The sequence below is a fragment of the Alligator mississippiensis genome, chromosome 12 (assembly GCF_030867095.1).
Source record: "Alligator mississippiensis isolate rAllMis1 chromosome 12, rAllMis1, whole genome shotgun sequence".
Lineage (NCBI taxonomy): Eukaryota > Metazoa > Chordata > Crocodylia > Alligatoridae > Alligator > Alligator mississippiensis.
In genome coordinates, this window is record NC_081835.1 from 18,790,064 (window position 1) to 18,818,021 (window position 27,958).

The 27,958-nt window shown below is 51.3% G+C and overlaps 1 protein-coding gene across 1 annotated transcript; it reads left to right on the plus strand.

The window, feature by feature from the left end:
• Window positions 1-6,624: 6,624 nt before the first annotated feature.
• MCM2 (minichromosome maintenance complex component 2) lies at window positions 6,625-27,095 on the plus strand. Its single transcript, XM_006264420.4, has 16 exons — window positions 6,625-6,722; window positions 7,248-7,435; window positions 8,194-8,369; window positions 14,270-14,533; window positions 15,485-15,704; window positions 15,976-16,183; window positions 16,960-17,094; window positions 17,279-17,470; window positions 18,892-18,985; window positions 19,840-20,090; window positions 20,776-20,902; window positions 21,023-21,135; window positions 22,327-22,569; window positions 23,382-23,564; window positions 24,597-24,752; window positions 25,934-27,095. Exons 1-16 carry the CDS (start codon window positions 6,630-6,632, stop codon window positions 26,042-26,044), a joined length of 2,754 nt encoding a protein of 917 aa, XP_006264482.3. The 5' UTR covers window positions 6,625-6,629; the 3' UTR covers window positions 26,045-27,095.
• The last annotated feature ends 863 nt before the right edge of the window (window positions 27,096-27,958 follow it).

Below are 27,958 nucleotides of genomic sequence, written 5' to 3' on the forward strand. Positions count from 1 at the left end.
ACAATCCCGTGCACCGGTACAAGGTGGGGGCTGACTGGCTGGACAGCGGCTCTGTAGAAAAGGGCCTGGGGGTTACAATAGACAATAAGCTGAATATGAGCCAGCAGTATGCCCTTGTTGCCAAGAAGGCCAATGGCATCCTGGGCTGCATTGGTAGGAGTATTGCCAGCAGGTCAAGGGGGAGTGATTATTCCCCTCTATTCAGCACTGGTGAGGCTACATCTGGAGTACTGTGTCCAGTTTTGGGCCCCTCACTACAGAAAGGATGTGGACAAATTGGAGAGAGTCCAGCGGAGGGCAACAAAAATGGTTCGGGGGCTGGGGTATGAACTTCTGAGGAGAGACTGAGGGAACTGTGCTTATTTAGTCTAGAGAAGAGGAGACTGAGAGGGGATGTAATAGCAGCCTTCAACTCCCTGCAAAGTGGTTTGAAAGAGGATGGAGCTGGACTGTTCTCAGTGGTGGCAGATGACAGAACAAGGAGCAATAGTCTCAAGTTGCAGCAAGGGAAGTTTAGGTTAAATATTAGGAAGAATTTTCTCACTAGAAGCCCAGTAAAACATTGCAACAGAGAGGTTGTGGAATCGCTATCCTTGGAGGTTTTTAAGACCTGGTTAAACAAAGCTTTGGCTGGGATGATCTAGTTGATGGTCCTGCTTTGAGCAGGGGGTTGAACTAGATGACCTCCTGAGGTCCCTTCCAACCCTCATTTTCTATGATTCTATGTAGTCAGCATCCCCACGCTTCAAAATGGCAGTGGGGGCGCTTTAACTAAAGCTCATTCAACAAGCTTTAGTTGAAGCGCCCCCACCATCATTTTGAAACATGGGGACACTGAATACATTTGATGTGGAGGCTGCTGAAGCGTGCTAATTAGCATGTTCCAGTGGACTCCATTAACTGAGTCTGCTCTGATGCATGCTAATTAGCACACATCAGAGCAGATGTCTGGCATGTGCATAGGTGTCTGCAATGCCCATGTTTTGGGTCCAGATTTGTCTCACTCCTATAGAAACTCCATGTTTCCTTCCCACGTAATTGCCAGAAATGCCTTATCATGGAACTGGGTCTCTAGCAAACTTCCCTTCAGTTGTATGATTGTCAGTTGCCTCTTCAGTCACTTCTGTTCCCAGTTTTGGGTTTAAAGTTGCACATTGGCAAGGTGCTGTTCCCCTGACTGGGACGTGCTTCAGAGATGTCTAACACCAGGTGTCATGCAAGAGCTAATGGCAATATTTATCTCCTGTGTCTTGGCCACTTTAAGAACATAAAAGCTGCTGTTTACTGGGTCAGACCATAGGTTCATTTTGCCCAGTCTCCCATGTCCCAAGTGGCAGGACACGCTTGGGGAGGACAAGGGTCCCCAGTGGACAAGTCTGTACTCCACTTTGATCCTGTGAGCCAGTGGAGACCTCAGCTGGCAGCTCCTCCATGAAGCCATCTCAACGAGTGTCTACCTGGTGCGGTTCACAGATGCCCCCGACACCTGCCCCTTCTGTGAGCAGAGCAAGACCCTGGTGCACCCCTACCTGGAGTGCACTGGGCTGAAGCCCCTTCACTGCCTCCTCCAGAACCTCCTGTTGAGGCTCTGGCTCCACTTCTCCCCATGCCTGTTTATTTATGCACTCCCCATCCGTGGCCCCACCAAGTCCTGGGACCTCCTAGTCAAGCTCTTCCTGGCCCTGGCTAAGTTAACGACATATCTCACCAGGAAGAAGGGGCTGGCAGGGAGGACCCCCAGGGACCATGAGGCCACTTTCCTGTACCTGGTCTAATCCTGTCTCTGGGCAGAGTACCACTGGGAGTGTTCACTGGCTCCCTGGACTTGTTCAAGGGCCAGTGGGCACTGTCTGATGTGCTCTGCTCAGTGTCCCCCCTTGGTGCACTCATTTTAAACCTTTGACCTCTCTCCCATCCCTGTTATTTCTTTAGTTGTCCCCAGAAATCATTTGTTGTCTACCGAGTGGCCTCGCTTTTTAAGGGGGGGCTTACAGTGTTTCCTATTGGGCATTGGCCCATGTTCCTTAGGCAACAAATAGGCCTGCGTCACACAGGGGAAGAGAACAGATGCTGAAGGGGAGAGTGAACTGGAGATGACCAAGGTTTTCTTCCACTGTTCCTCTCTTACTTGCAGCCTCCAGCATTTAAGGTCCAGGATGTTCTGATCCAGAGGTGGTACCCCTAGGTCTCATGCTCAATAGCTACTGCTGCCCCTTTCCTTCAAGAATTTGTCCAATCCCTTTTTGAATCTGGCTAGACCAGGGGTGGGCAATTATTTCAGCTGGAGGGTCGCATAGTGACATTTGATGAGCCATCAAGGGCACAGCTCCTCCCCTTGACAGGTGCCCCGCCACCTAATTGCCATCTTGAGATTGGAAGCCCCACTCCTAACCCCTGACTTTTGCCACTGGAAGTCCCACTCCTTGCCCCCAGAAGTACTCCTTTTGGGAGGTGGGGGATACCATATTAGAACCAGAAAAAAAATCATATAGTAAAAATCAAACATCTACTATAACAGGGTTACCATACATTTGGGTTTTCTGGACATGTCCTCCTTTTGGATTCTCCCATCTCTGTCTCAATGTTTTTTTAAAATACCAAAAAATGCCCGGGATTTTACTCTGCTCAGGATCAATGTTTTTCCTGGCACTTCCCATCTTGCCCTAGCAAAGAGCTACTTGGGGCTGGAAGGAGCAGGGGAAGGGAGATTGGAGGCAGAGGCATCAAGTGATAGTAGGACCAGCCCTGGCAGCTGCATGCAGGTAAGTCTGTGGGGGCAGGGGTTGGAGGGCCAGGGCTTGGGGACTGTCTGGGGGGTTCTGTGTGTGTGTGTGCACACACGTGTGGCAGAGGTTTGTGGAGGGGATGGGTGTGAGTGGGGTGCCTGCTGGCACCGGGGGAAGCACAGTGTCTGGGCAATGGGGCTGTGGCAGGACAGGGAGAGCAACTGCCCCTCCAGCAGGGGAAGGGGGTCCTCTGGGGACAGCAGGGAGCTGTATGGCCAGGCTGGCGGCACTGGGACTGGTGCCTGTGCTTGCAGGGGTGGGACAGCTGGGAGATGCTGCAGAGCTGGGGGGCCATAGGGCTGCAGATCAAGAGTGAGACACACTGGCAGGGCTGGGGGGCTGTGGCTTGGGAGTGAGGGGAAAGGGCAGGGCACCGGCATATCACTGCCTGCCCTGAACAATCATATTACCTGCCCCCGCTCCCCAACAGGTGTCCTCTTTTTTGAAACTGGAAACATGGAAACCCTAAATATAACATATTTTAATTTTATTACAAAAAATATTTTTCTCCTCATGAATGGGTGTTTGCATAGTGTATATAGAGGTGACTGCATAATAGCTCCAAATAAAGTCTTACTCTTGTATAATCTGTGTGGGAGGGATGTGGTTGGGGGAGTGGGTATTGGGGGTGGGATTTAGAGGGGTGATCTGGAAGCTTCCTATCTTCAGGACAAGGCAACCGAACTTCATCTTCAGCCTCCTCTACAGCTCCTTCAGTCCTTGCCCTCTGCTGGGACTGACTACCAGTTCCTGAAGTCATGGTGGGATTTTTCCAGAGATGCTCACTAGTCTGCTAGGTGTTGAACTGAGCTCACCAAACCCAGCTCACACCAGCCACCAGATAACTCCTAGCTGGTGACAGCGGATCTCAGCTGGATTCTGGCCAGTTGCCCAGGATGACAGGAGACACCCAATTCCTAGTCTCACTTAGGGCAACCAAACACTCCAGCCACGTCAAAACTGACTGCCCAAACCGAGCCACTTAAAGGCCTGTGTGTGTGTGTGTGTGTGTGAATGAGGGGTTTGTGAAAAGGTGTGGATGTGTGTATGGGTGGGTGTGGGGTTTGTGGGGGGCGGCTGTGAAGGTTGTGAGTGTGTTTGTAGGAGGGTCTGTGGGGGGGGTGTGGGGTTTGTGGGGAGATGGGAGGTGTCAGGTTTGTGGGAGGGTGTAGGTCCTCCCCCCGCACTCCTCCCCCCCAGCATACAGCTCCTCCAGGCAGCAGCAACAGCAGCAGGCTCTCAGGGCACTCATGGCCCATGGCAAGCAGAGCCCCCTGGCAGCACGTGGCTCTGGCTGAGTCCCGAGAGCTGCAGGTGGCAGCACAGAACCTGCCTGGCTCGGACCAATGGCACATGCCTTTGTGCCAAAGCAGGCTGGCTCCATGCCAGTACATGGGGCTTCTGGCACTGCAGGCAGGAGCTGCATTATCAGCCTGGACCAGGCCAGCTCTGTGCCTCCATGTGGGGCTTCCAGCACTCCAGTGGGGAGCCACACGTGAAGGCATGGAGCCAGCCTGGCCCAGCTGTGCGTGCTCCCAGCTTCAGTGCCAGGACCCATAGGTGCTGGCACAGAGCCAGCCGGCTGGCCCAATGGCACACTGCTCCTGGGAGGAGAGCTGGGAGCCACATGTGGAAGCACAGAGCCTACCCAGCCCTATGGTGCGAGGACTAAGAGCTGTGGGGAGTTTGTGGGGGAGTCCCATGCCATTGGGCTGGCCAGGCTCTGTGCTTCCACGTGCGGCTCCCTACTGGAGTCCTGGAAGCCCCACGTGGAGGCATGAAACTGGCCAAGATCATCTGATGGCGCATAGCTCCCACCTGCAGTGCTGGAAGCCCCATGTGCTGGCACAGAGCCAGCCTGGTCTGGCTTGAAGGCCCCTACCAGTGGACCGGCTCAGTGCCAGGGGCTCAGAGCACCTGCCATGGGCCATGAGTGCTCCGAGGGCCTGCTGCCCACTGCTATCAAAATTGGTGGGAGCTGTGCACCATGATGGGGAAGGGGGAAGGCATGTGAGGGAGACCCATGCCTCCCCCGCTCCCCTTCCTACTCAAGAGCTGCCCAGTCACACACCATCATGTTCAGTGCCTCCACATGGGGCTCCCAGCTGGAGTGCTGGGAGCCCCACGGAGGTGGAGGCACAGAACCCACTTCTGAAAGCTCGCATCTCCCTCTGGCTTTCAGAGGGGCAGCTGCGGGCTGGTAATAATTGTTTTTTGGAGGGGTCCCGCAAGCCAGATAGAATGGCCTGTTGGGCTGGAGCCAGCCCGCAGGCAAAATACAGCCTACTAAACGGTCAACTTCCACAGCATCTGGTGGCAATGAGGTCCAAACTTAAATTACATGCGGGGTGAAAAACAACTTCCTTGTGTTAGTATTAAATTTACTACCAATTAGTTTTTATATTATAACCCTAGTTCTTATTTTAAGAGAGAGAGTAAACAATACATCCTGTTCACTTTCTCTTCACCATTCAGCATTTTGTAAACCCATCTCATGTCTCCCCTGGCAGCGTGGAGGAACCACAGGGCAACCCAGGCGCAAGAAGGGTCCAGCAACAGCGAAGGGGAGGTAGCCACTTTTCCCCTGCACCAAGCGGCAGCTTCTGTCCAGCTGCCACCGCTACTGCTACTGCTACTGCCGCTGCACAGTGTGGGCAGGCGAGTCCAGAGCAGGCGCAAGGTGGGCCAGGGTCGGGGCTGCGCACGCGGGTCCCCACTGGTACCATGGGGCTGGGGCCAGCGGTGGCAGCAGCCAGAAGGAGCCACTGCTGCATGGGCTGCCTAGGAAGGCTGGAGCCACCCCAGTCCTACTGCATGCCCAAAGGACGCCACAGGCCGGATGGCACCTGGGCCAGGCAGGACTGAGGGACTCACCATGCTCTGGACAAAGTCCCTCCGCGGGCCAAATCTGGCCCATGCGGTGTATTTTGCCCATCCCTGGCCTAGCCTCTCTAATCAATGCAGGGATAAGTGATGTCCTGTCTCCCTAAACACCTTCTGCAAATTTTTACTGGATAAAGGACTCTACTTCCTGCCCTAAACTACATTCCCGTGCTGAACGGCTATGGAGGCTCCCGTCTCCTGACAGACATGGCCGAAGGGCAGGGCTGCCCCAGAGAGCCGTGAATGGGAACTCCCCGCTACACGCAGACTCGTACCCACCCATCCAGGGTTTGTTCTGCTGTGCGGCTCCAGTCCGTGAACTAAACCCAATGGAGGGAAGCCGAACCAATTTGATCCAGGGAAAGACTGTCTTCACGCAGACCCGCACCAGGATCTCCACGTCACAGAGGTTCGACGGTCTGGGATGTATCAGCTCCAAGGATGAGAAGGCCCTTGGCAGGGTCGGACAGGGGGTGCACAGGGCGCGGGGCTGAGCCCTGCTGCATGTGGGCGGAGAGAAAAGCAATCCCAGGAGATCTGTCAGCTGGTGGCTGCAATGCCCGAGCAAAAGGTGTCCCGGGCAGCCAGGCCACGTAGGATGCGAAGCCCTGAGGGAAGAGGGTGGGCGGCAGGATGGAGAAACAGGGCATGAGCAATAAGGTGCAATCAGATCCGGAGCGGGTGCATTGGTGCAGCTGCACCTCCCCCCATTTCGGACTGTTTGCAACCCAGGGGCTTCTGGGGACTTTTTTATCATTCCCCAAAACACAAAAGAAACCTAGTAGCACGAGCTCTTCCCCTGCTGCTGCTGCTGTCCCCGGGGCAAGAGAGGCGCTCCAAAGCCGTGGACAGGAACAGTCCTATCCCGGGATAAGGGCGGGGCAGCGCTCAGCGGAGCTCGCCGCGCAGGCGCGACAGGGGGCGGCGCTCATGCATATGCATCGGGGTCGTTAATTATGCATGAGGTTTCGCGCGCTTTTGCTGCCCACGTGGTGCTCGTTTCCCGCGGAATCCGGCAGGGCAAGGAGGCTCCGGGCAGCGGCGGGGATGGCGGTGAGCAGCGGCCGGAGCCTGCCCTGCCCTGGGGTTGGGGTTGGGGGTTGAAAGCGGGGCTGGCACTGGGAGTGGATTGGGGCTCGGGCTCCTGTGCTCTGGTCCTTGCGGTGGGATCCGGATCGGGGGCCGGGGTCCCGGTGCCCAGAAGGCAGCGCTGGGGAGTGGAGCCCCTGCCCGCCCGCCCCGCACCCGCCCGGGCCCTGCGTGGGGCAGAGACGGCCTATAAGGGGCTTTGGAGTCTGCCTCTCTGGGGCTTTGCATGGGGGGGTCTCCATGGGGAAATAGGGATGTCCCCCCCCCCAACTGGGTCCCCTGGCTCTGTGGGGTGGGTGACACGTGAGCACACGCATGTGCACACCCACACGCTGGTCTGCCCGTAGGGGTGAGTGCGCTGGTGCCCCCTCCCTGCTCGGGGAGCTCTCCCGTCCCCTGTGGGGGTGCTGATCCAGGTGACACTGCCTCCCCGAGCAGCCCTGGCCCCTTCCTCCACTGGCCTCTGACCCGACTCTCTGTCCCCTGCAGGATTCGTCCGAGTCGCAGAACGTGGCCACCAGTCCGGCCCGCAGCTCGCGCCGTGGAGATGCCTTCACGTCCAGCCCCGGCCGGGACCTGCCGCCCTTTGAGGATGAGTCTGAAGGGCTCTTGGGGACCGAGGGGGGCCCTGAAGAGGAGGACGAAGGGGAAGAGCTCATTGGGGACGGGATGGAAAGGTAGGGGAAGCCCAGGGGCAGCCCTCGGTCGTTGATGGCTGCTGTGTGTGAGCAGGGCCTTGGCAGGGCAGGTTATTGCTTATCTCTAAGGCATTGAGTCGGCTCCTGCCATGGGCCACTGCACGGGTAGTGCCTCTTTGTCCTCTGCCTGGTCCTGCTCTAAGCATCCTTCAGTACCCCCAGCTGTGTTTCTAAAGCACCTGTCATGGGGCATCGGAAATGTGGACTTTGTCTGCTGCACCGGTGCCTAGAGTGGGCATAGCAGAGGGGCCACAAGACAGTGGTGATGGATATAAGTCTTGTGCCATTGTCTGGGATACCGGGGGGGCTGCCTGTGAAGTCGGTGGGTGAAGTTGTGTGGATAAACCTGCAGGTCACTTCCTAGGACTGAGTGTGGTTCAGCTCAGGGTTATTTACTTGCTTGTGTGAGCATAAAGTTCAGATTTTGTTCTGCAAAAACAATCCTTTGGCTACTAGGTTAGAAAAACAAGTACAACCAACTACAGGTCCAGCAGCCAACAGCTGCATACGCTATTCATTCAAGCTTTGTGTGTCGGCTTTAGTGATCGTAGCATCCAGCCTTTGCTTTTATTAACACGGAGCATCTTTTTGTGTAGAATGAGGTTCTGTTCACCAAGAGTTTTTCTGTCTGGACTGAAGTCTCCCTGACACCACCTCTGTTTCCCATAATGTGATAGGGGAAACTCTTCCATGTGGCTAAGTGCATCACTGGTTAAATGAGATCTCTATGTGCCTAGGGACTACCGTGCCATTCCAGAGCTGGATGTCTATGAAGCTGAGGGCCTGGCTTTGGACGACGAGGATGTGGAGGAGCTGACAGCCAGCCAGCGGGAGGCAGCCGAGCGGGCAATGAGGCAGAGGGACCATGACCTGGATCGTGGCCTGGGCCGCATGAGGAGGGGACTGCTTTATGGTAACTCCCATATGTGCTTTTACATCACTGACTGCCTTAGCCTACCCCTCCAGAAGGATCTGGTCTTTTACCCAATGGCCTGGTTGCCATGATGGCCCTAGACCACCTATGGCTTGTAGAGTGTCTAGGTTTTAAGGGAGCAGTGGGCTTACCTGAGCTTCACTAAGTATTGTCTCTTTGCAGCTGGGTATGTTGGGTGCTCCCAGACTAACAGCGCTCTCCTGGCTCATGCAGGTCTGTGGTTGCAGCAGAGTTCAAATGCTGTGGCTTCCAGGCCATGTCAGGACAGGGGCTTGGACCCAGTAAGTGCCGGGCAGACTGCTGAGACTCAGTAGCATAATTATGGCGGGGTGAGCCTGGCATCTGCCAGAGACACCATAGTTTCATAGGTGGCAGGGTCAGAAGGGACCTAAGCAGATCAAGTCCAACCCCCTGCCTTGGGCAGGAAAGGATGCTGGGCTCAAATGACCCCAGCAAGGTGGCTGTCTAGCCTCCTTTTGAAGACCCCAGGGTAGGGGCGAACACCACTTCCCTTGGAAGTTGGTTCCAGCTCCTAGCCACCCTGACAGTGAAGTAGCGCCTCCTGATATCTAGCCTGAATTTGCTTTCAGTCAACTTATGGCCGTTGTTTTTTGTTAACCCCGGCAGTGCTCGGGGGAACAGGGACTCTCCCATTGCCTGCTGGTCTCCCTTGGCCAGTTTATAGACAACCATCAGATCCCCTCTCAGCCTTCTTTTGTAGAGTCTGAACATGTTCAGGTCCCATAGCCTTTCCTCATAGGGTCTGCCCTGCTGCCCCCTAATCATGCAAGTGGCCCTCCTCTGGACCCTCTTGATGCTGTTCATGTCCTTCTTGAAGTGCGGCGCCCAGAACTGGACGCGGTACTCCAATTGGGGCCTGACCAATGTCATATAGAAGGGGAGGATCACCTCCTTGGACCTGCTTGTGTTGCATCTATGCATGCGTGACAAGGTATGGTTAGCCTTCCTGACTGCATCCCCACATTGGCAGCCCATGTTCATCTTGAAATCAATAGTGACACCAAGATCCTTTTCTGCCTCTTCACTGACAAGAAGGGAGTTCCCCAGCCTGTAGGTATGCTGCTGGTTCATCTTCCCCAGGTGCAACACCTTGCACTTGTCCGTATTGAAACCCATCCTGTTCTCATCTGCCCACCTCTGTAACCTGTCCAGATCCAATTACAGCCTGTCCCTCCCTTCTAGCATGTCCACTTCTCCCCACATCTTAGTGTCATCTGCAAACTTGAACAAGGTTCTTTTCACCCGCTTGTCCAAATCGCCGATTAAGATATTGAACAGCGCGGGCCCCAGGACCGAGCCCTGGGGGACCCCACTGCCCACATCTCTCCAGGATGAAAATGACCCGTCCACCACCACTGCCTGGGTATGGCCCTCCAGCCAACTTGTGACCCATCTGACTGTGTAGGTGTCGACACCACAGTTGCCTAATTTCAGTGCCTGCACCAAATTGGAGCAGGCACTGAAATGACAGCTCCCCAACCCCATGCAGGTGCAGCATCCATCTGTGCGAGAGGAGCACCAGCCAGGCAGGGAGCAGGCCTCACTGTATTAGCAGCCCCTTTGTGAGGAGCCAGCAGCTCCAGGCAGATAGCGCCAGCAGCAGCTCTTGGAAGAGATTAGTTGCCTTCATCTCAAGGGTTCACAAGTCTGAAGTCAACCCGCTTCTTTCCTGAATTACAGCTGCTGTGCAACTATTTGGGGGTTCTCAGCCCCATAGTCTCCACTAGCTCTCAGAGCTTTTGAAAATATTTGCTCTGTTTAATGTATTGCAGGAAGCCAAGAGATTGCCCCTTGCACTAACCACTATACCCCCCCTGCTTTTCTCCAGACAGCTTTTTGTGGTTGTGTATTCAGATCAACAATAAGCAATGGTATAAATATGATGGGCAGTTTTCAAATGTAAGTACCTAAGAAAAGGTACTGGTCTCTGCATTTCAACCTTGGGTTTCCATTTTCTGTGTCCTAGGTGTTCATGTGTAGCCAGATGAAGAATTAGATAGCCTAACTTGGGTCTCACTGTATATTGTAGCTGCCCACCCTACCTCATAATCCTGTAGTTAAGCCCAAGTAATACAGAGCTTTTCTTTTAATTCAGAGTATATTTCAAGTTTTTTGGGGGAAAAACACGCTAACAAAACAGTTTTATGGAATGGAACGTGCCTGCAGCTCAACCTGTAAAGCAAGTGATGGATGGGGGAACAGATAAGTAAAAGAAACAATTGCCATTTTGTTCCCATCAAATACAGACGTAAAAGGGCCACCAAAAAAATCTGGAGCTACTTATCATAAAGACAAAACATTTGCAAAGAGGAAATGCACAAACAATCCTCTGTTTCTGCTTGGTTTTCCAAAGAGTGCCCCAGTACCTTAGTTAAGTCAGCTGACTCATCTTCTATAACCAAGGTAGGAGAAAAGAATGCTGAATTCTGTATCAGCTGCCGTCAGCCCCAAAATTGAGGAAACAATTCCTTGTAAATCTAGTCTTGTTTGGAAAAAGTCTTTGTTTTCCTGCATGACGGAGCAGGAAGAAAAGTACATTTGTAACACAAGTCCTAAAACTGCTGATGTACTTAACCCTGAGGAGGTGGTATTATACACTCACATCCCTGGCTTGTGGCTTTTGAACGTTACTGATCAGTTTAGGAACTATATAGTTGAAAAAGGTTCAGATCAAAAGCAGGATTTGTATTTCTCACTGTCCATGTTGGGTAATGACAGGCAATTCACTCGCAACTGGTTTATAAAAACACTGCAATGGAGAGAGAATTGAAAGAAAATGGCTTATATGTTTAATTGCGAGAAAAGCAGTGTTCTGTTTTCTTTGCATGGTTGTGTGGGCAAGGCCCCAGTTTACACCAATTATTTCTGATCCATACAAAGGATTTTCTGACTGGAAACATTTGAACACATGCATTCCTGAGCATGAAAGCTCACCTGAACACTGGGTGTTATCTCAAGTGGAAAATGTTGGAATATGGCCTTAAAAAGAAAACCCTTAGTGGTGATGATAACCTGCAAAGAGCCATCATGGCGGAAAGAGAAAAATGACGCTTGATCCTAAAAGTGATTGTTAATGCCGTGCTCTTTTTGTGCCAAAAATAATTTTGCTCTTCAAGGGCACAGTAAGATTATGGGACAGTCAGGTGTTGGGATCTTCCTGAACTTATTAGCTACTCAACTGGATCTTGCCCATTGTATCCAAAATCAAATCCATGATTTGGGAACTGTGACTTACTTCTTCTTTCTGGTCCAAAACAAATTAGTTGACATCTTAGGGTCCACAATTTGGAAATAAATTCTATCTATGATACAAGAGACAAATGTATTTTTTTCATTTTAATTTGACTGCATGCTGGATGTGTCCCAAAAAGAGCAAATGATCAGATACATGAGAGTCAGTGGCAACAGGTGCAGTATTGAAGAAAGCTTTGCCAGTTTCATTCAAGCGAACAAGAAAGCTGGAAGTGGATTAGCCTAACTCATAGAAAGTAAACTCCAATATGATGGTTTGGACATAAAAAAAAAAAAAAAAAAAAAAAAAAAAAAAAAATATCCATGGCCAGGACTGTGACAATGGGGCAAATGTGGCAGGAAAGCATAATGGTATGAGGGCCAGAACATTGCAGTTAAATGCTTTTGTTAGGTTTGTCCCATGCACTGCTCACTCAATATAGCTGGTAAAAATGCAGCTGACATCAATGGAGAAGTAATCACATTTTTTTTTGGTACAGTTCAGAGCCTATTCACTTTTTTGGGGGGGGGGAAGTCTTCTGAACATTGGAAAAGACTGTTTTCAAAACATACTGAAAGATCACTTTGACATGTTGGGCTACAAATGCCCATGCTGTGGGCACATTTTGCACCTGGCTGCCAAAAGCAGTAGAGGCTTTGCAGAAAGCAATTGAAAGAGCCGATGTAGACGTTGTGTTAATAGCCAATTGATTTATTCTTCAAATTAATTATAAATGTATTTGCCTACTAATCATTTGGGACAAACTTTTGAATTCTGTTAACCTTCTTAATAAACACTACAGGTGACAAATCTAACAGTGGACAAAGCCTCAAAACTAATAGATGGTTTGCGTGACAGTGCAGCAAAGCATTTGCGGTTCTGGATTAGAACCTGTGGTGGCGGAGGCCAGAAGTCTTGTGGAGACTATGGATGTTGAATTTTTGTTTTGCCACAAAAGGAAAACGTGGACAAAGCAGTTGGACCTAGGTGAATCCATGGATGAATCTTGCCATCTGACTTCTGAAAGATAATTCACAGTTCTTGTGAATAATGTACTTCATTCTCTCGCATTAGACTTTGAATGGTGCTACATGATGCTGTCTGAAATGTCATCCAGTTTTGATTTTTTACTTGGAAAGTCCCTGTCAGAAATGCCTGAGAGCTGAAAAAATGTACTACTGATTTGGCAACAAAAAAGTATCCATAGGATTTAAATGCATTAGATTTTTCTTTGGAAATTGAAAGGTTCAGGTTTCAGATAAAAGCTATTGTTACTCCTACACTTCATGATGCTTCTCACCTTGATATTCTGAATTTCCTGTACAGTTTTTGCCTTGACTGAATCATACCCTATCATCACAATATTGTACCCTTGAGATTTTTTTTAACCCTGCCAGTAACAGCGATTTCTTGTGAGAACAAGCTGGTGAAAACATTTGCGTTCTACAAGCTGGCAAGAATGTCTTTCTAATTGGCCATCTTGTCAGTTGAACATGAACTTGCTTACTCTATCAATTATGACAAGATCATCGACAAGTTCACCTCTACCAAAGCTCAGAGTCTTAATATCATTTTTGTCTTTTGTTCTTCTTATTGAGCTTCTTGTCCTCAGTCTCATCTGCTGTCAAATTCAGACAGTATCTTGGTTGCTTCTACCTTTTTGAAGGAATGAATTCCTTCCATTATTCCTTGTACCTTAATTTCTGAAAAGCCACTTAAACTTTCACTTGAACGGCAAGGCTAAAATATATAAGTAATGTAATGCATAAATCTTCTGCAATTTTAAAAGTATATGAATGGTCTAATAATTTGACTGTGTCCCATCTCCCCCCCCCCCAAAATTACGTTTCAGTTATTTTTTTCATGTTTTGGTATAACTCAAATGTTCTTCAAATATTCATTGCACCTGTTGAAGCAAGCTATAGCTACATCTCTGACTCAGTTTGTAAGGTGCAACTTTATTCTGCCTTCTGCCTACCTGACATGGCTCTCCCTGCTTTAAATGCCCTTGTGACTGTTATCATTTTCTTTTCATTTAAAGCAGTATTTTGTGTGTTCCAGTGTTAAGTACAAAATGAGGTCAAGCATAAGATGCATTTTTAATGTTCAAATGCTAGTAAATGTTTCCTTGAGGAAATAATTACTGAGACATGAGTGAATTACTTTACTGATGGAAGGAGGAGGAAGGCACTCAAAAGCAGTGCCCTGGGCAGGGATGAAATTACTAGTTACAACTCTGCTCTGAGTGCTATCCTTATGGGGAGATAAGGTGGGCTATCCAGGCCCTTAGTGCAGGGTAGGGGAAGAGAAATTAAGTCCATATTTCGGCCCCTTCTCTCTCAGGACACTTCATGTGCCTGTGTGCTGTTTTTGGAGGTCTTTATTTCTGTAATGGTCTCTGTAATCTTTCTAGGCTCTGTCCCTGTACCTTCCTGTTAATACCCACTATGTGGGAGTTGATTTAGGAAAGAGCACTGGTTTGACATGGCCATTGCATAGAGGTGAATTTGGTAGGACTGAGTGCCTGGGATTCTTGACGCTGCATGCCAGGATATTATTGTCCCCTCAGTAGGTTTGAGAGGGGCCAGCATGAACTTCCCCAGCTCTGACTCCTTTATCACTTCAGATAGTGACGATGAAGATGAGGAACGTCCTTCACGGAGGAGGCGGCTGGCTGAACGGGCTGCAGACGGGATGGAGGAGGAGGATGAAGACATGATTGAGAGCATTGAGAATCTGGAAGACATGAAAGGGCACTCGGTAAGGGAGTGGGTGTCAATGGCAGCTCCCCGCCTCGAGATCTACCATCGCTTCAAGAACTTCCTGAAGACCCATGTGGATGACCACGGACACAACGTCTTCAAGGAGAGGATCAGTGACATGTGCAAAGGTATGGTTGGGTGGGCATAGATAGTGGTGATGGCTGAGCCAACTAGCTCGGGCAGTACTTGTTTGCAGTAGAAGAAATGCCAGGATGTTTGGGTGATGCCAGCTTCCTCCTCCTTATTAGCTGATGTACTTCATAGACATCTGCTCATATTTCTTTCGTGTTAACTCAAAAACTCAGCACTTCTTTTTGATAAGAGATGTCGGGCATTGCATTATCCAGCCTTCAAACATTCCTCTGACTCCCTTTTAACTAAGATCATGTTCTGCTTGTGTCCATTTCTGCTGGGATCCATACAGTCACATTCTGCCACTAGAATTTCTGATTGGAGTCTGCAAGCTTACAGTACTAGGAGAAAAAGGATTTTGAATTGGTTTCCAGCTACCAAAACCAGATCAGCCAATCGGAGAACAGAAATGGCACTATGTGACTGGTCTCCTGAGTCTTGGCTCAACCATTTAGACTTAAACTTCACATAAGGAAACATGGAAGAAGCAGAACTAAAATAATTTGTTGGCTAATCTTTAATTGGCCAATAGGAAAGAAATAAAACCTGTTAAACTTAAGCACAATTCATCCAGATGCTGTTTTATTTCTTACTGGAATAGCCATAGCACTTAGGAGCCGCGGTCAGGGGCTGGAATTGCATTGTGCTGTGCAAACAAAGAACAAAATTAGCCTGTGCCCCATGGAGCGGATACAAGACACAGGTCTTTATGGCATCCAGTCAGCACAGCATCCTACAGCCACTGATCCATCCCTTTGTTGTGGAGGCTTCTGGGTGATTGGGCTAAACAGCAAGGCCACACAATCTTGGTAATGGTGCCCTGAGTTTCCATGTTCTTGTGAAGATTCCCATTCTTCATCAGCTCAGCAGCCAGGAATCTGATATTGGTGGGGGGCTTTGTGATAACAGACTCTGAAAGTTAAAATCCACCCTGGCTTTCTCTGCAGAGAACCGAGAGAGCTTGGTGGTAAACTATGAGGACCTGGCTGCCCGGGAGCATGTCCTGGCCTACTTCCTGCCTGAGGCTCCAGCAGAAATGCTGAAGATCTTTGATGAAGCAGCCAAGGAGGTGGTGCTGGCCATGTACCCCAAATACGACCGGATTGCTAAGGAGATCCATGTCCGCATCTCCCATCTGCCTCTGGTAGAGGAGCTGCGGTCCCTCAGGTAGGTAGTGGAGTTGATGTCTGCTGGTCCCGTGATAGCCTTTGGGTTGTGTGTTGTTTGAGGTGGTCAGGCTTGGCAGAGTTATTCTAGATAAAGTTCTGTGTGAGACTTGGTGAGAGTAGGGCCTTGGGCTTAGCTGGGGGAAGGATGCCACTTGGTCATGCTGGCCCCAGCAGGCTGATGAGATCTACAGCAGTCTTTTTGATGTGATGAGGCTCTTCTGTCTTCTCAAAGATCTACATGTAGCCAACACCTTCCCTTTTCCCCCTAGGCAGCTGCACTTGAACCAGCTGATCCGAACCAGTGGGGTGGTGACGAGCTGCACGGGGGTCTTGCCACAGCTCAGCATGGTGAAGTACAACTGCAGCAAGTGCAGCTTCATCCTGGGGCCCTTCTTCCAGTCTCAGAACCAGGAGGTGAAGCCTGGCTCCTGCCCCGAGTGTCAGTCTGTCGGCCCCTTTGAAATCAACATGGAAGAGGTAAGAGACCTGCGGGCTGCTAGCACTGTGGTGTAGGGCACTTCCAGCAGCTAGTTCTAACAAAGCTTGTGCCTGAGCCCTCCCCACATCTCTCCTTACCTGAGCAGTTGGATCCACACTGTAGTAAATAAGGAACTCTGCTGCTGATAGGTCAGGTCCCTGGACTCCATGTTGTCTGGGGTGCGGCTCTGGATCTGCCCAGGCTGTTGCCCTTTCTGTAAGGGCTAAAACATGCCATGACTTGTACCACGTTCACCCCTGTGGTGTGGGACCTTGTCAGGATGCTTGCAGAACTGTCAGTGCTGAACTTCATGGCCCTCCCTCTCCTCTTCCAAAGCAAGGCTGATACTGTCCGCATCTTCCAGCCTGGGGGACTGAGGCACCGCGAGGTGGATCAAGCCTCTAAGCCCCAGTCTTACTCTGTTAGGGGTCACTCCCCATCACAGTCCAGACGTCTTCAACCAAATGTGTGGAGGGCAAACCCAAAGTCCAGGTGGGCAAAGTCTGAGCCTCTCTTGTGGAAACAAGCACTGGCATTAAAGGCAGTGGTGAGGGTCTACTTGACAGAAGTTTGCATCATTGCTAGGGCTGACTCCCTTCAGCAGTAGCATTGCTTCTAATGAACTCCCAGCTCCATGGCCCAGCCCTTCACCTGGAGTCTGAGCTCCTTGCTCTAGCATTTCTCCTAGCTTCCACCACCAAATGCCCTTTGACAAACCCTAGTGCAGGCTTTGTGGGTGTCAGACTTACTACGCAGCTCTTCATTGTCACTGCAGACAGTCTACCAGAACTACCAGCGCATCAAAATCCAGGAGAGCCCCGGGAAGGTGGCTGCTGGGAGGCTGCCCCGCTCCAAGGACTCCATTCTCCTTGCTGACTTGGTCGACAGCTGCAAACCAGGGGATGAAATTGTAAGACCCTTGTCTGGATCAAAGATGGGGTGGGCAGGTAGTGGTTACATTTATTTTCAGCCCTTCTCCCAGTGGCGCTCTCAAGCCCAGTGTCTTGAGAGTGAAGGGACAAGACTTCTAGGCCATGTCCACCGGATTTTGAATTGCTTGGATGAATCTAATGCATCCTTCCTGTGCCATCCAGGAGCTCACAGGGATCTATCACAACAACTATGACGGCTCCTTGAACACTGCCAATGGGTTCCCAGTGTTTGCAACAGTGATCCTGGCAAATCACATCACCAAGAAGGATAACAAGCTGGCAGTTGGGGAACTGACGGACGAGGATATGAAGACAATTGTGGGCCTGTCCAAGGATGAGCAGATTGGAGAGAAAGTAAGTTAGCTTCATGCATTGCTTGTCCAACACCCAGCCATGGGCATGGGGTCCAGACCACAGAATGGCCCATATTCCAGTGGGGTAGTTCTAGGTAGAGGGTCACCACTGGCTGAAAACCTTTGTTGCTACAGCTCTCAGGCAGCCGTTGATGAGAGGTGAGAAAACAGAGGAGGGGAGGTGGTTGGAGTGCTTCCTCTCCCCTTCTCCCTATTTGCTGTGTGCACTGAACAGCCCTCTGTCCAGTATCACCTTCACCATTCCTCTTGGGTAGATGGTTTTCCTTCTTGTTTGGGCAAGTCCTTCCCCCTACAATGTGTGCAGAGGAGGAAAACGTGACTGGGCAAGGCAGAAGAATTGATTGGAAGAACCCCTAGGCACTTCTAGAAACTAGACCGATGCTAGCTTATGGATGCATCTCTGAGGCAGTGGCCCCTTTGGTGGTGGTGGTGGTGGTGGTGGTGGTGGTGGTGGTGGGAAAACAGAGAGAAGGTCTAGCCCAAATGGCCTGTAATACCCTGGCACCTCTCTGTGTGTTTCCTAAAGGGAGTCTCCTTTTCCCTTTAAAACATTTCTCAGTCCCTCTTACCAGAGGGTTGTGATTTCAGGTGGAAAAGGAGTAAGACTAACTTCAGCTACTAAAGTAACAGGTCTGCTTCTCAATGTACTAGGACCTGAGTTGGATGCATGAAAGAACAGACCCAAAACAAGGGTGTTTTGCACCTGCCTCATGCAGGAAGGCTGTGAATGTGGTGGACTTTGGCTCTCTTGGTCACAGAACTATGTTATATTCAGTCTTGTTTCTCTAAATCTGTTTCCACTGGGTGGAGCTGCTCCCTTGATATAGCCAAACTTTGGGAATAAAACTTATTTCGTTCTTCCCTCCCTGCAAAATATGGGGGTTGTGACATCAGTCATGACTATCCAACTTTGATCAGAATTTACCTGAATAGTCCTTGCTTGGGGATGCAGGAAACCTGCTGGCTGCCTGGCTGCTGAAATTGGGTGTCCCCATGGCCTACCTGCATCTCAGCTCACTTGTGCAGAGTTATCCCAGCCCACAGTCAGTGAATATTGATATATCCAGTGAGAAAGCTCAATTCTGTCTGCAGACTGCTTAAGGCAGAAAGAGAGGTCACAGATAGACACAGACTTACTAGTGCAGCCAGTGAGGTAAAGGCAGGACTCTCCTGCATAGGGCTGCAGAATGCATCCTGCTCAGCTCAGCAGCACTGGGCTCTGGCAGGACCTCCCCAGCATATTGGCTGTGTCCTTGCATCTGTGCAGTTCTTCTCTGCCAGAACTATGGAAGTCAGCAGTGCAAGCAGAATCCCTGGTGCTACTGAGCCTTGCTGCTCCACACATCAAATGCTGCATATCCTTGACAAGGGCACTGACAACTGCTCTGCTCTCGCTTTCAGATCTTTGCCAGCATTGCTCCATCTATCTATGGGCATGAAGACATCAAGAGAGGCCTGGCCTTAGCTCTCTTTGGTGGTGAGCCCAAAAACCCAGGTAGGTGGTAATTGGTGTTGGCTCAGAGTATGGCACAGATGAAAGTGCTGGTGTTCAGACTGGTCTCTGGTGGAATGAGACACATTAGGAAATCAAATTGGGCCTACTGGGTGACAAGCTGGGAGTAATAGGTCCGTTATGTTGAAACATCAAGTGTAAAAGTGATTTCTTTAGCGCTCTGACACAGGAGTAGAAGTACATCAGCTAAAAACAAGGTACCTGGCAAGAAGTTAACTAAAAAACAAGCTGTTCAAGACAACTGCTCCCCAACAGCAACAGTCTGGGTTTGGGGATGTCCTGGGGGGCCTGGCACCAGGGAATCCTGACCTACCTGTCTCCCTAGGGTAGGAAGAGACTTACTCAGCTGAGATCAGATGTGTTGTATTTTGCATCTGTGCTTAAGGTTCCATTGTGGAGGGGGCAGGGAGAAAGCTGCTTTAGTAGGAGCCAAGGTGCTTTGTCACCATGATGTAATGGAGCTTGATCTCCTGCAGTTCATCACAAAACACCAGCAAATGTTAATCACCGCACCATTTAGCGAAATGGGATTTTCCCCCCCCGACATGTAACAAGGGCCATTCTCACGCTGATCTGTGCGTGAGTTCTTGCTTGGGAAGTGGGGGATACTGAGCCATGTGCACTTGTACAGTTTGAGAGGGGAGACCTGAGGCTTCCTAGTTCTTGGAAAACATTAAGTGCTGATTTTTTTGTGAAAAGCTATCTTGTGAAACTTTCTGGTTCCTTGTTTTGTTTTTCTCTTCAATTCCCTGTTGCCCCACTGGAGGGCAGTGTCTATACTCGCCATATAGATAGCTCTCACCCCAGTCTCTCCCATGTCTCCTCTCCTGCTGCAGGTGGCAAGCACAAGGTCCGTGGTGATATCAATGTCCTTCTGTGTGGAGACCCTGGCACCGCCAAATCTCAGTTCCTCAAGTATGTGGAGAAAGTGTCTAGCAGAGCCATCTTCACCACTGGCCAGGGTGCATCAGCTGTCGGTCTGACTGCCTATGTCCAGAGGCACCCAGTCAGCAGGGAGTGGACGCTGGAGGCAGGAGCCCTGGTGCTAGCAGACAGGGGTGTCTGCTTGATAGATGAGTTTGATAAGGTGAGCGCTGGGTTCTGGATGGTGAGGCAGAACAAAAGTGGGGCAGGCTGGTGGCCTCCTGGCCAAGGGGCTCCACCAAGGAGTTTCTTCCATGCTGCCAGTTGCTGAGCATGCCTTGCATTAGGCCCCAGGCAGGCTTACAGTGCAGTCTACCTATGTAGTGTGTAGAAAGGTACTGGATGCCCTGTATACAATCCTAGTTCCCAGTACTTCAGCCCAGACTCGGAGGAGCAAGAGGTCCAGTCTGCCTCCTGTTGTTCTGCAGTCTCCGACAGCGATGCACGCCTGCTGTTGGGCATCACGTGGAAACATCTCTTCCCTGAAAGACACCAAGCATTGCCCTTCCCCTACTAGGCCCACGTTAGATTGGGTGGTGTTGGAGCAAAAGGCTTTGCTTCCCAGCAAACTGCATGACTTGGTTACCATGGGAGTGGTCTGCTGAGAATCATCAGCCTCAGTCCCAGCTGCCTGCAGCCCCAGCATCCAGGCTCTGAGGAGAAGGACCTGAGGGGCTGCAGGTAGCCTGTAATGCTGAGGAAGCAGGTGCCTCCTGCCCAGGAAGAGTCCTTGCTTCTCTGCACACCCAGGTCTACACTACAGGGATCAGCGATTATGTGACCCTCTTGGCAATTGCCGAGGCCAGGCTTATAGAAGCTTAACACTCTGTTCTCTTGTTCCCCTCCAGATGAACGACCAGGACAGGACCAGCATCCATGAAGCCATGGAGCAGCAAAGCATCTCCATCTCAAAGGCAGGCATCGTCACCTCCCTGCAGGCCCGCTGCACTGTCATTGCAGCTGCCAACCCCATAGGTAAGTGCAGGGACTATGGAGGTAGAGTGCAGAGTCTCTTTGGCAGGGCTGAAGTTGGACTTGCCCAAAAGCCTCTGCCTATGAGATGTTTGACTCTAAGGGTCTCTCCCTGTGTCCTAGGTGGGCGCTATGACCCATCGCTGACCTTCTCGGAGAACGTGGACTTGACGGAGCCCATCATCTCCCGATTTGATGTCCTGTGTGTGGTGAGAGATACAGTGGACCCTGTTCAGGTATGAGCCAAAATGTGAGTTGCAACTTGAGCTGGGAGAGGGCTGCTGTCTGTGCTGAGGGCTTAGATCCAGATGCCTGCCATGCTAAGGTAGCATCAAACCTGTGAGCTCTGGAAAGGGGTAGGGCAGACTGACCATAGGCCCCTTGAGGCCTCTCCTTCTCTAGAGCTGTCAGCCTTGCCCTGCAGCTACTAACCTTTGCAACTCCCTGCATGTCTTGTATTCCCTCTTTCTGCCCTGTTGTCAGCCAAGCAGAAAAGTCTATGAATTGGCCACCCCAGGGGGTGAGGATGATACATCTCTCACGGGGAGCTAGAGAGCTTCAGAGAGCTGTAGCCCAGCACCCCGCCCTCCAGGGTCCGTCTGTCAGCAGAAATTCCTCGGGGGACACGTACAGCGTCATTCTTGGGGCTAGGCTCTTCTGTGTCGCAGCTTGGGGCCCTGTAGCCCTTCTGCAGGGGGGATTTTGTCTTTCCAGCTCCCAAAAGAGCGACCTCCCTCTGCATGTAAATTGCAAGAAAAGATTTGGGAGGATTTGGTGGCAGCTTACAAATATATCAGAGGTGAGGATCAGGGGCTAGGTGAACAACTATTCACCAAAGTGCCCCAGGGGAAAACCAGGAGCAACAGTCATAAAGTCCTAGAAGAAGGTTTCAGACTGGATATAAGGAAAAACTTCTTCACGGTTTGTGTGACCAGACTCTGGAATAGACTCTCAGTGGGGGTAGCAGGGGGGTGTAGGCAGCTACCCTGGAGACTTTCAAATGGAGACTGGATGCACACCTTGCTGGGATTATTTGACCCCAGCAGTCTTTCCTGCACAGGGCAGGGGGGCTGGACCCAGTGATCTCACAAAGTCCCTTCTAGCCCTAAACTTTCTTTGAATCTGTTGGATGCCCTGCTTGGAGCTGGTGAATGTGGCTCCCTGGACAGCAGGGTCATTGTCTGATACCACAAGCCCCACCTTCCCTTTCCCAAGGCCTGGGTGTGACTCCAAGCCTTCATCAGCCTGGTCAGTGGACTAAGAATTAACTCCACATCCCCTTGCCTGAGTACAGCCTTTAGCCAACGACCTGCATGCATCCTTCTCTGGCGTGAGGCTGCTTGTTGTAGCTGCAGCTCAGCTGCACTAGTGATTGTAGTGCTGCAGCTGGTAATTTCATTGCCTGTTCTTCACCCTTTCTCCCATAGGATGAGATGCTTGCCCGGTTTGTCGTGAGCAGTCACATCAAGCATCACCCTGGCAGCAAGGATGTGGTGAACGGAGATAGCCAGGAGATCATCCTCCCCAACACCTATGGTGTGGACCCCATCCCCCAGGAGGTCCTGAAGAAATACATCATCTATGCCAAGGAGAAGGTCCACCCCAAGCTCAACCAGATGGATCAGGACAAGGTGGCCAGGATGTACAGTGATCTCCGGAAGGAGTCTATGGTGAGGGAATGTAGGAAAAGGGGCTTAGTTCATGCCTTTGGGAGGGGGCACTAGATGGATCCAAGGGCAAGGCAGTGACTACCCCAGCACAGGCCATGTTCTTGTCATGACCATCACCTTAGCACCTGGCACAAGACTCTTATCACCTTTGTCATGAAGTAAGAGCTTGTTGGCAGAGTCTAGCAGGGATCCATGGGAATCGCATCAATCCCTCAGTCCAGCTGGCATGGACCTGATACTCTCCTGCCTTGTCCCTGGCTCTTCTCCATCCATGGTTGCAGAGGGAAGACTAGTGGCTGTAGGGGCTTCTGGCCATGTTTTTCCCCTGTGACTGTAGAACCCATTGGGATTCGGGGTCTCCTTCTGAACTGAGTAGAGTTTTCAGTGGCTCCAGGGAGTTCCTCAGAGCAGGGGAAAGCTGGTTTAACATCTGGCTTTAGTCTTTTCAAATCTTTCTACTCAGAATTGGGGGGAGAGAATAGATTACTTCTTCAAGCCCTCTTTATCCCCTCTCCCCTCCGCATAAAGCAATCAAGAGGCAGAAATGCGATGGTTTTGAATGGCCTTTACAGCTTGCCTTTTGAATGAATATCGGCATTGGCTACTTGCAAGCCATAGGATCCTTGCTGTGGCTGCCCTACATCATGTCTGCCACCAGGTGGTGCAGCCCTCCCAGTCTCTGAAGCTCCCTCACCACAAAGGTTCAGGAGGGGGCTGCCTTGTCCCCTTGGGTCTCAGGCAGAGGTGGAGGGCAAGGGGGTTCCTTGCCTGTTCAGTACCTCAGCAGCATTGTCCCTCCTCCCTGTCTGTAGGCCACGGGCAGCATCCCCATCACGGTGCGTCACATCGAGTCGATGATCCGCATGGCCGAGGCGCATGCCCGCATGCACCTGCGGGATTACGTGGTGGAGGATGACGTCAACATGGCTATCCGGGTCATGCTGGAGAGCTTCATCGACACGCAGAAATTCAGCGTCATGAGGAGCATGCGGAAGGTGGGTGGACCCAGGGCAGTCTAGGCCTTCCCAGTTCTTGAGGGGCTGGGTGGAGACATGGCTTAGCTAGGTGGAGGATAAGGCTGGTCATACTGGCTTGCACTAGACAGTGGCCCCTCGCCTCATGAGTAGGGCTTCAGTGAGCCTCTCCTTGTTACTCTGGGGGAAGAAGCTGCTCTGCCCTAGAATACAGAGGGCCAGGCTTGCAGTAGAAAGGTGCTTGCACCACCTCTGCAGAACATCCTTCACTTAAGGACTGATGCAGAGCTGACAAGACAGAGCATTTAGGGGGTGGCTAAGGTGTGGTGCCCTGTGTCCTGGGCTGGTGTGGTGTTACACGGGGATCTCAAAGAAATGGCACAATGGAGAGCTTCTCGTCTCATCCTCTGCAGTAGGGGGTTGGAACCAAAAACTGCCACTCTGGAAAGGTACCTGAAGGTGAAAAACTCCATCTGACTAGTCTGTCTTTATTGGGAATAATGCCAGGTCCTGTGACACTTGAGCTCTGGTCCTTTTGCCTTCAACTCCTGGTGACCAAATGCAAGCAGGGGATCACTTAAGCTCCTTTGCCTGGGCTTGCGTGTGCAGGCCCTCAGTGAGTCCAGCCTCAGCATGGACTCGTTTCTAATTACTGTCCGGGTCTCTTGACGGCACGTGCTGCCCCAGCCAAGCCCAGGAGGCTGCAGTGAAGTGCTTTGGGTTCAAGGCTGAGGGAAGCTACTCTGTCCCTTGCCTTGTTTCCAGAGCTGCCTTCCTATGGGCTTGATGTTTGGAAAGCTTCAGGGCTGTCCTCCAAGCCTGCAGGAATGTTATACAGCACAAACAGCAGTGGCCCAGTCAGGCATGTTAACCCTTTCACTTCTGAGGATCATGCTGCTCACTTGCATGGCTAGCAGCTTATCAAAAGCTTTGTGCCCCAGAGGCACATCTGGACCCCACAGAGCATGTAAAATGGGCATTGCAGAGTCCTCAGGAAATGAGCTGTTTCTCCCTCTGCTTCTAACCCCTTTTGCCTTTTACTCTTTTCCCCAGACCTTCTCCCGTTACCTGGCATTCAAACGGGACAACAATGAGCTCTTGCTGTTCATTCTGAAGCAGCTGGTGGCTGAGCAGGTGACGTATCAGAGGAACCGCTACGGGGCCCAGCAGGACACCATTGAGGTGCCAGAGAAGGACCTGGTGGATAAGGTAGGGGACAGGGTCTCTGCTAAGCTGTGCTGGAGAGTGGTGGGTGGGAGGAGAGTAGCAACTAGCCTTCCCCTTCCCTTGGGCCCCACTTTCCACCTTGGGTGCTTATGGACCCTGAGTTGTTTGCTGCCAGGACGAGGAAATGCTTACGACCTCAGAGATGAGGAAGATGCCAGCTGCTTCTGCCTTGCAGGAAATAATTGATGCATCTTCCAAAGAGTCTTCTCTGGGGTGCTCTGCTCCCACTGCCACAATCTGTCTATCTTTGCTCTCTTGAAGAGGACTTGCATTATTAGAAACAGCCTTGCTGAGTTGCTGCACCAGAGGAACCCTGCATGAGACAGAAACCCTTTCAAGTCAAATCTGGCTCTGTCTATCTGTTTTCCCTCTTCTTGTCTTTCATCTTGGCAATCAGAGTGAAGCAAACTAGTAGATTTAGCTTATTCCTAATCTTCCCCTGTGCCTTGGGCTCTCATGCAGTAGCAGAGTAGCATTGGGACAGTAGAGCTCATTGGCATGCACAGTACAGGTAGGTGAGGCTGCAAGGTCCCTACCCCAGGGCAGTTACAGTGTGAAGAGGCAGTGAGGTGGTACACCAGGAGAAGCAAGCAGTTGTACAAGCAGCAATCGCTAGATATTGTTCACGCCCCTCCTCTTCCTCTGACAGGCATCTGCTCCTTGGGGGGGGGGGGGGGGGGGAGGGCTTCCCCATGTGATAGGTCACTTAGAAATGGGTAGCTTTTGGCCCGACCAGTTTCTTTTGCAATGTTGGCACCCTGCAAGGTACAGTAGGAAACTTCTCAATAGCTTTCTCCTTTGGTTCTTGGACTCCATCTAACTGCATGTTGGGCCTATGTTGGGTGCCAAGGATCTCCACCACCACCTTTTTAGAGGAGATGGTGATCTGTCCTGTGTGAACAGAATTACCTCAGGAACAGGCTTGAACTTCTTCCATCGTGGCTACATGTTTGGTGCAATGGAAATGAAAGGATAGGATGGCACCAGGCAGGTGGAGGGCAGGTGTCCTTCAGACAGCTCTGTTAGGCTCCTGAGCCCTGACCTGCAGTCTCCCCTGTTTGTCTGCTGGGCCATGCTGCTCAGGAGGTGAGGCCTTGGCTGTGAAAAGCCTTGGGGCTTAAAGTGATTGTATGCATGTTAACTCCCTGCCCATCCTCTCCCAGGCTCGCCAGATCAACATCCACAACCTTACTGCCTTCTACGACAGTGAACTGTTCAAGATGAACAAGTTCTCCCGCGACGTGAAACGGAAGCTGATTGTCCAGCAGTTCTGAGGACGATGGCAGAGCCTCTACCCGTACCAACAAGATGAGATGTCAGTGCTGCATCTGGCCTGGGAATGTGAGGGGACATGGGAACCCAGAGGACTAAGCTATTCCTTTGCTTGCTTCATGGCTTCTGAATTGAGGAAGTGCTGAAGGACTTGTACATAGGACAGAGCCTAATGCCTGGCTAAATCTGTTAGTCACATCAGTAATTAACTGCTTTGTCTTGTAGCTGAGCCTAATGGGGAAGAATTGCTAGTGACGCAGACTGGGTGTTTAGACTCTTCCCAGTTCCTTGCTGCTGATCTCAGCTTGGTGGTTCCACCTGCAGGGTTGGCTGGAGTGGGAGCAGCAGAAGGCACCTGTCCTCCAAGCACTTTCCAGTTGGATCCCAAAGGCCTTCTGTGTTCTTCCCTCCTGTCTCACTACTGCACTGTCTGATGGGCAGCAACCAAGACTGGGTCATGGGGAGTTGAAACTGACTGCTGGGGAGGTGGAAAGGTGCTGGCCTCTCAGCTCAGCTCCCTGGGTCTGACAGTTAGTGTTTCCCCAGGCCCCCTTGGGCTCGCTTACTGCTTGACCTCAGCAGGGGGCCTGGTGAGACTTCTAATGTGACAAAAGCATGACAGTACAAGGCAGTCTGTTGGCCTCTTTTCTATCTGTCTTGCCACTCCTGTATGTTCTGGGGCAGTGCCCCAAGCCTCAATGGGGTGTCAGGTGCCTTAATGGGTGGCATGTTCAGATGTAAGGGGTGGGGGGATGGGGTGAGAAGTAATAATCAGACCAAGCACCAGAGCTCAGGTTGTGCTGATGGCCTAGGAATGGGGCATCGCTCCCAGTCAGCAAATCTGTGTTCAGTGCCAAGGCAGAGCTGAGACAAGGGGGAAGAGTGACCTCCGATTCTTTAGTACCTGGGATGGAGAGAACCCAAGAGGGCAGCATGAGGGGGCTGGGGTGGGATGAAAGGTCTGGAGGTTTTGAAGTGTCAGATCTCCTGTTTGTGCATCACCTGTGGTTCTGCTCGTTTATTGTATGTGTTTAAATATATGTGTTTGCTATAGCTGTGTGTTTGTGCTCCTCTAGGAATATCCGCCCCTGCACTAAGGAAGGACAAGCAGAGCTGAGCTGCATGCCTGGTCCCCCTCCCTCATCCCCATGTTCATTGTGGCTGCTGCCCTGTCCTACATGGAGGCTTGCTGTGGGGGTGAGGGAGCTGGTTTCAGCTCCTGGGATAGAATATCCTGGCCTCACTCTAGCCCTGAGCTGGAGCCGTCCCCTTGGGTGGAGAAGTGGGAATGGACTTATGGCTATGGTTGTTCTCTCTGCGTTTCTCCTCCAGGTCCCTGTGTTGTGGTGTAAAGAACAGGCAAGTGCTGTGCAGGCTGGGGAATGACTGACCCTCTGCCAGTCCTGCCTGAGTCATGGTTAGATGCACAGAAAATGGGGCCTTACGAACCTACCTCAGCTCTTACCTTTGGGAATGCAGGGGGAGGGGGGCATTATTGCCTGGCCACAATCTACCTGTATGCAATAGGGAGGTGCTTTCAAGTCCCACAGGCCCTTTCGGCTCTCCTGCCTTCCATACGAGCTGCTGTGTTGCCATGTCCTCGTCTGCAGCTCAATAGCACCAGCTCCTACCCTTCTGCCTGCCTTTCATTGTGCAACCTCTCTGTCAATTGCCAGCCTGAGCTAAGTGGAAACCTCACTCCAGTGTGGAAAAAGTCTAAGGCCAGTGCAGGGAAAGCTGGTATTAAACGCAGTGGCCATGTCAAGCTAGCACCACCTTGGCCTAGCGGCTAAAATGGTTCAGGCACACTGACTATTGTAGCCAGCCACTCATAAGGGAGGAGCATGGTTAGCTTCCTGTCCAGCTGTCTGACTCCCCAGCTCACGCAACCACTTGCCTATTTAGAGCTGGGCCAA

Bases quoted from the DNA above. Each gene is read 5' to 3' on its own strand.
- MCM2 (XM_006264420.4), top strand. From the start codon at position 6,630: ATGAGGTTTCGCGCGCTTTTGCTGCCCACGTGGTGCTCGTTTCCCGCG. The intron at 6,723-7,247 runs GTGAGCAGCGGC...TGTCCCCTGCAG, and splicing joins GGGCAGCGGCGGGGATGGCG to GATTCGTCCGAGTCGCAGAA. The intron at 20,903-21,022 runs GTAAGTGCAGGG...CCTGTGTCCTAG, and splicing joins TGCAGCTGCCAACCCCATAG to GTGGGCGCTATGACCCATCG.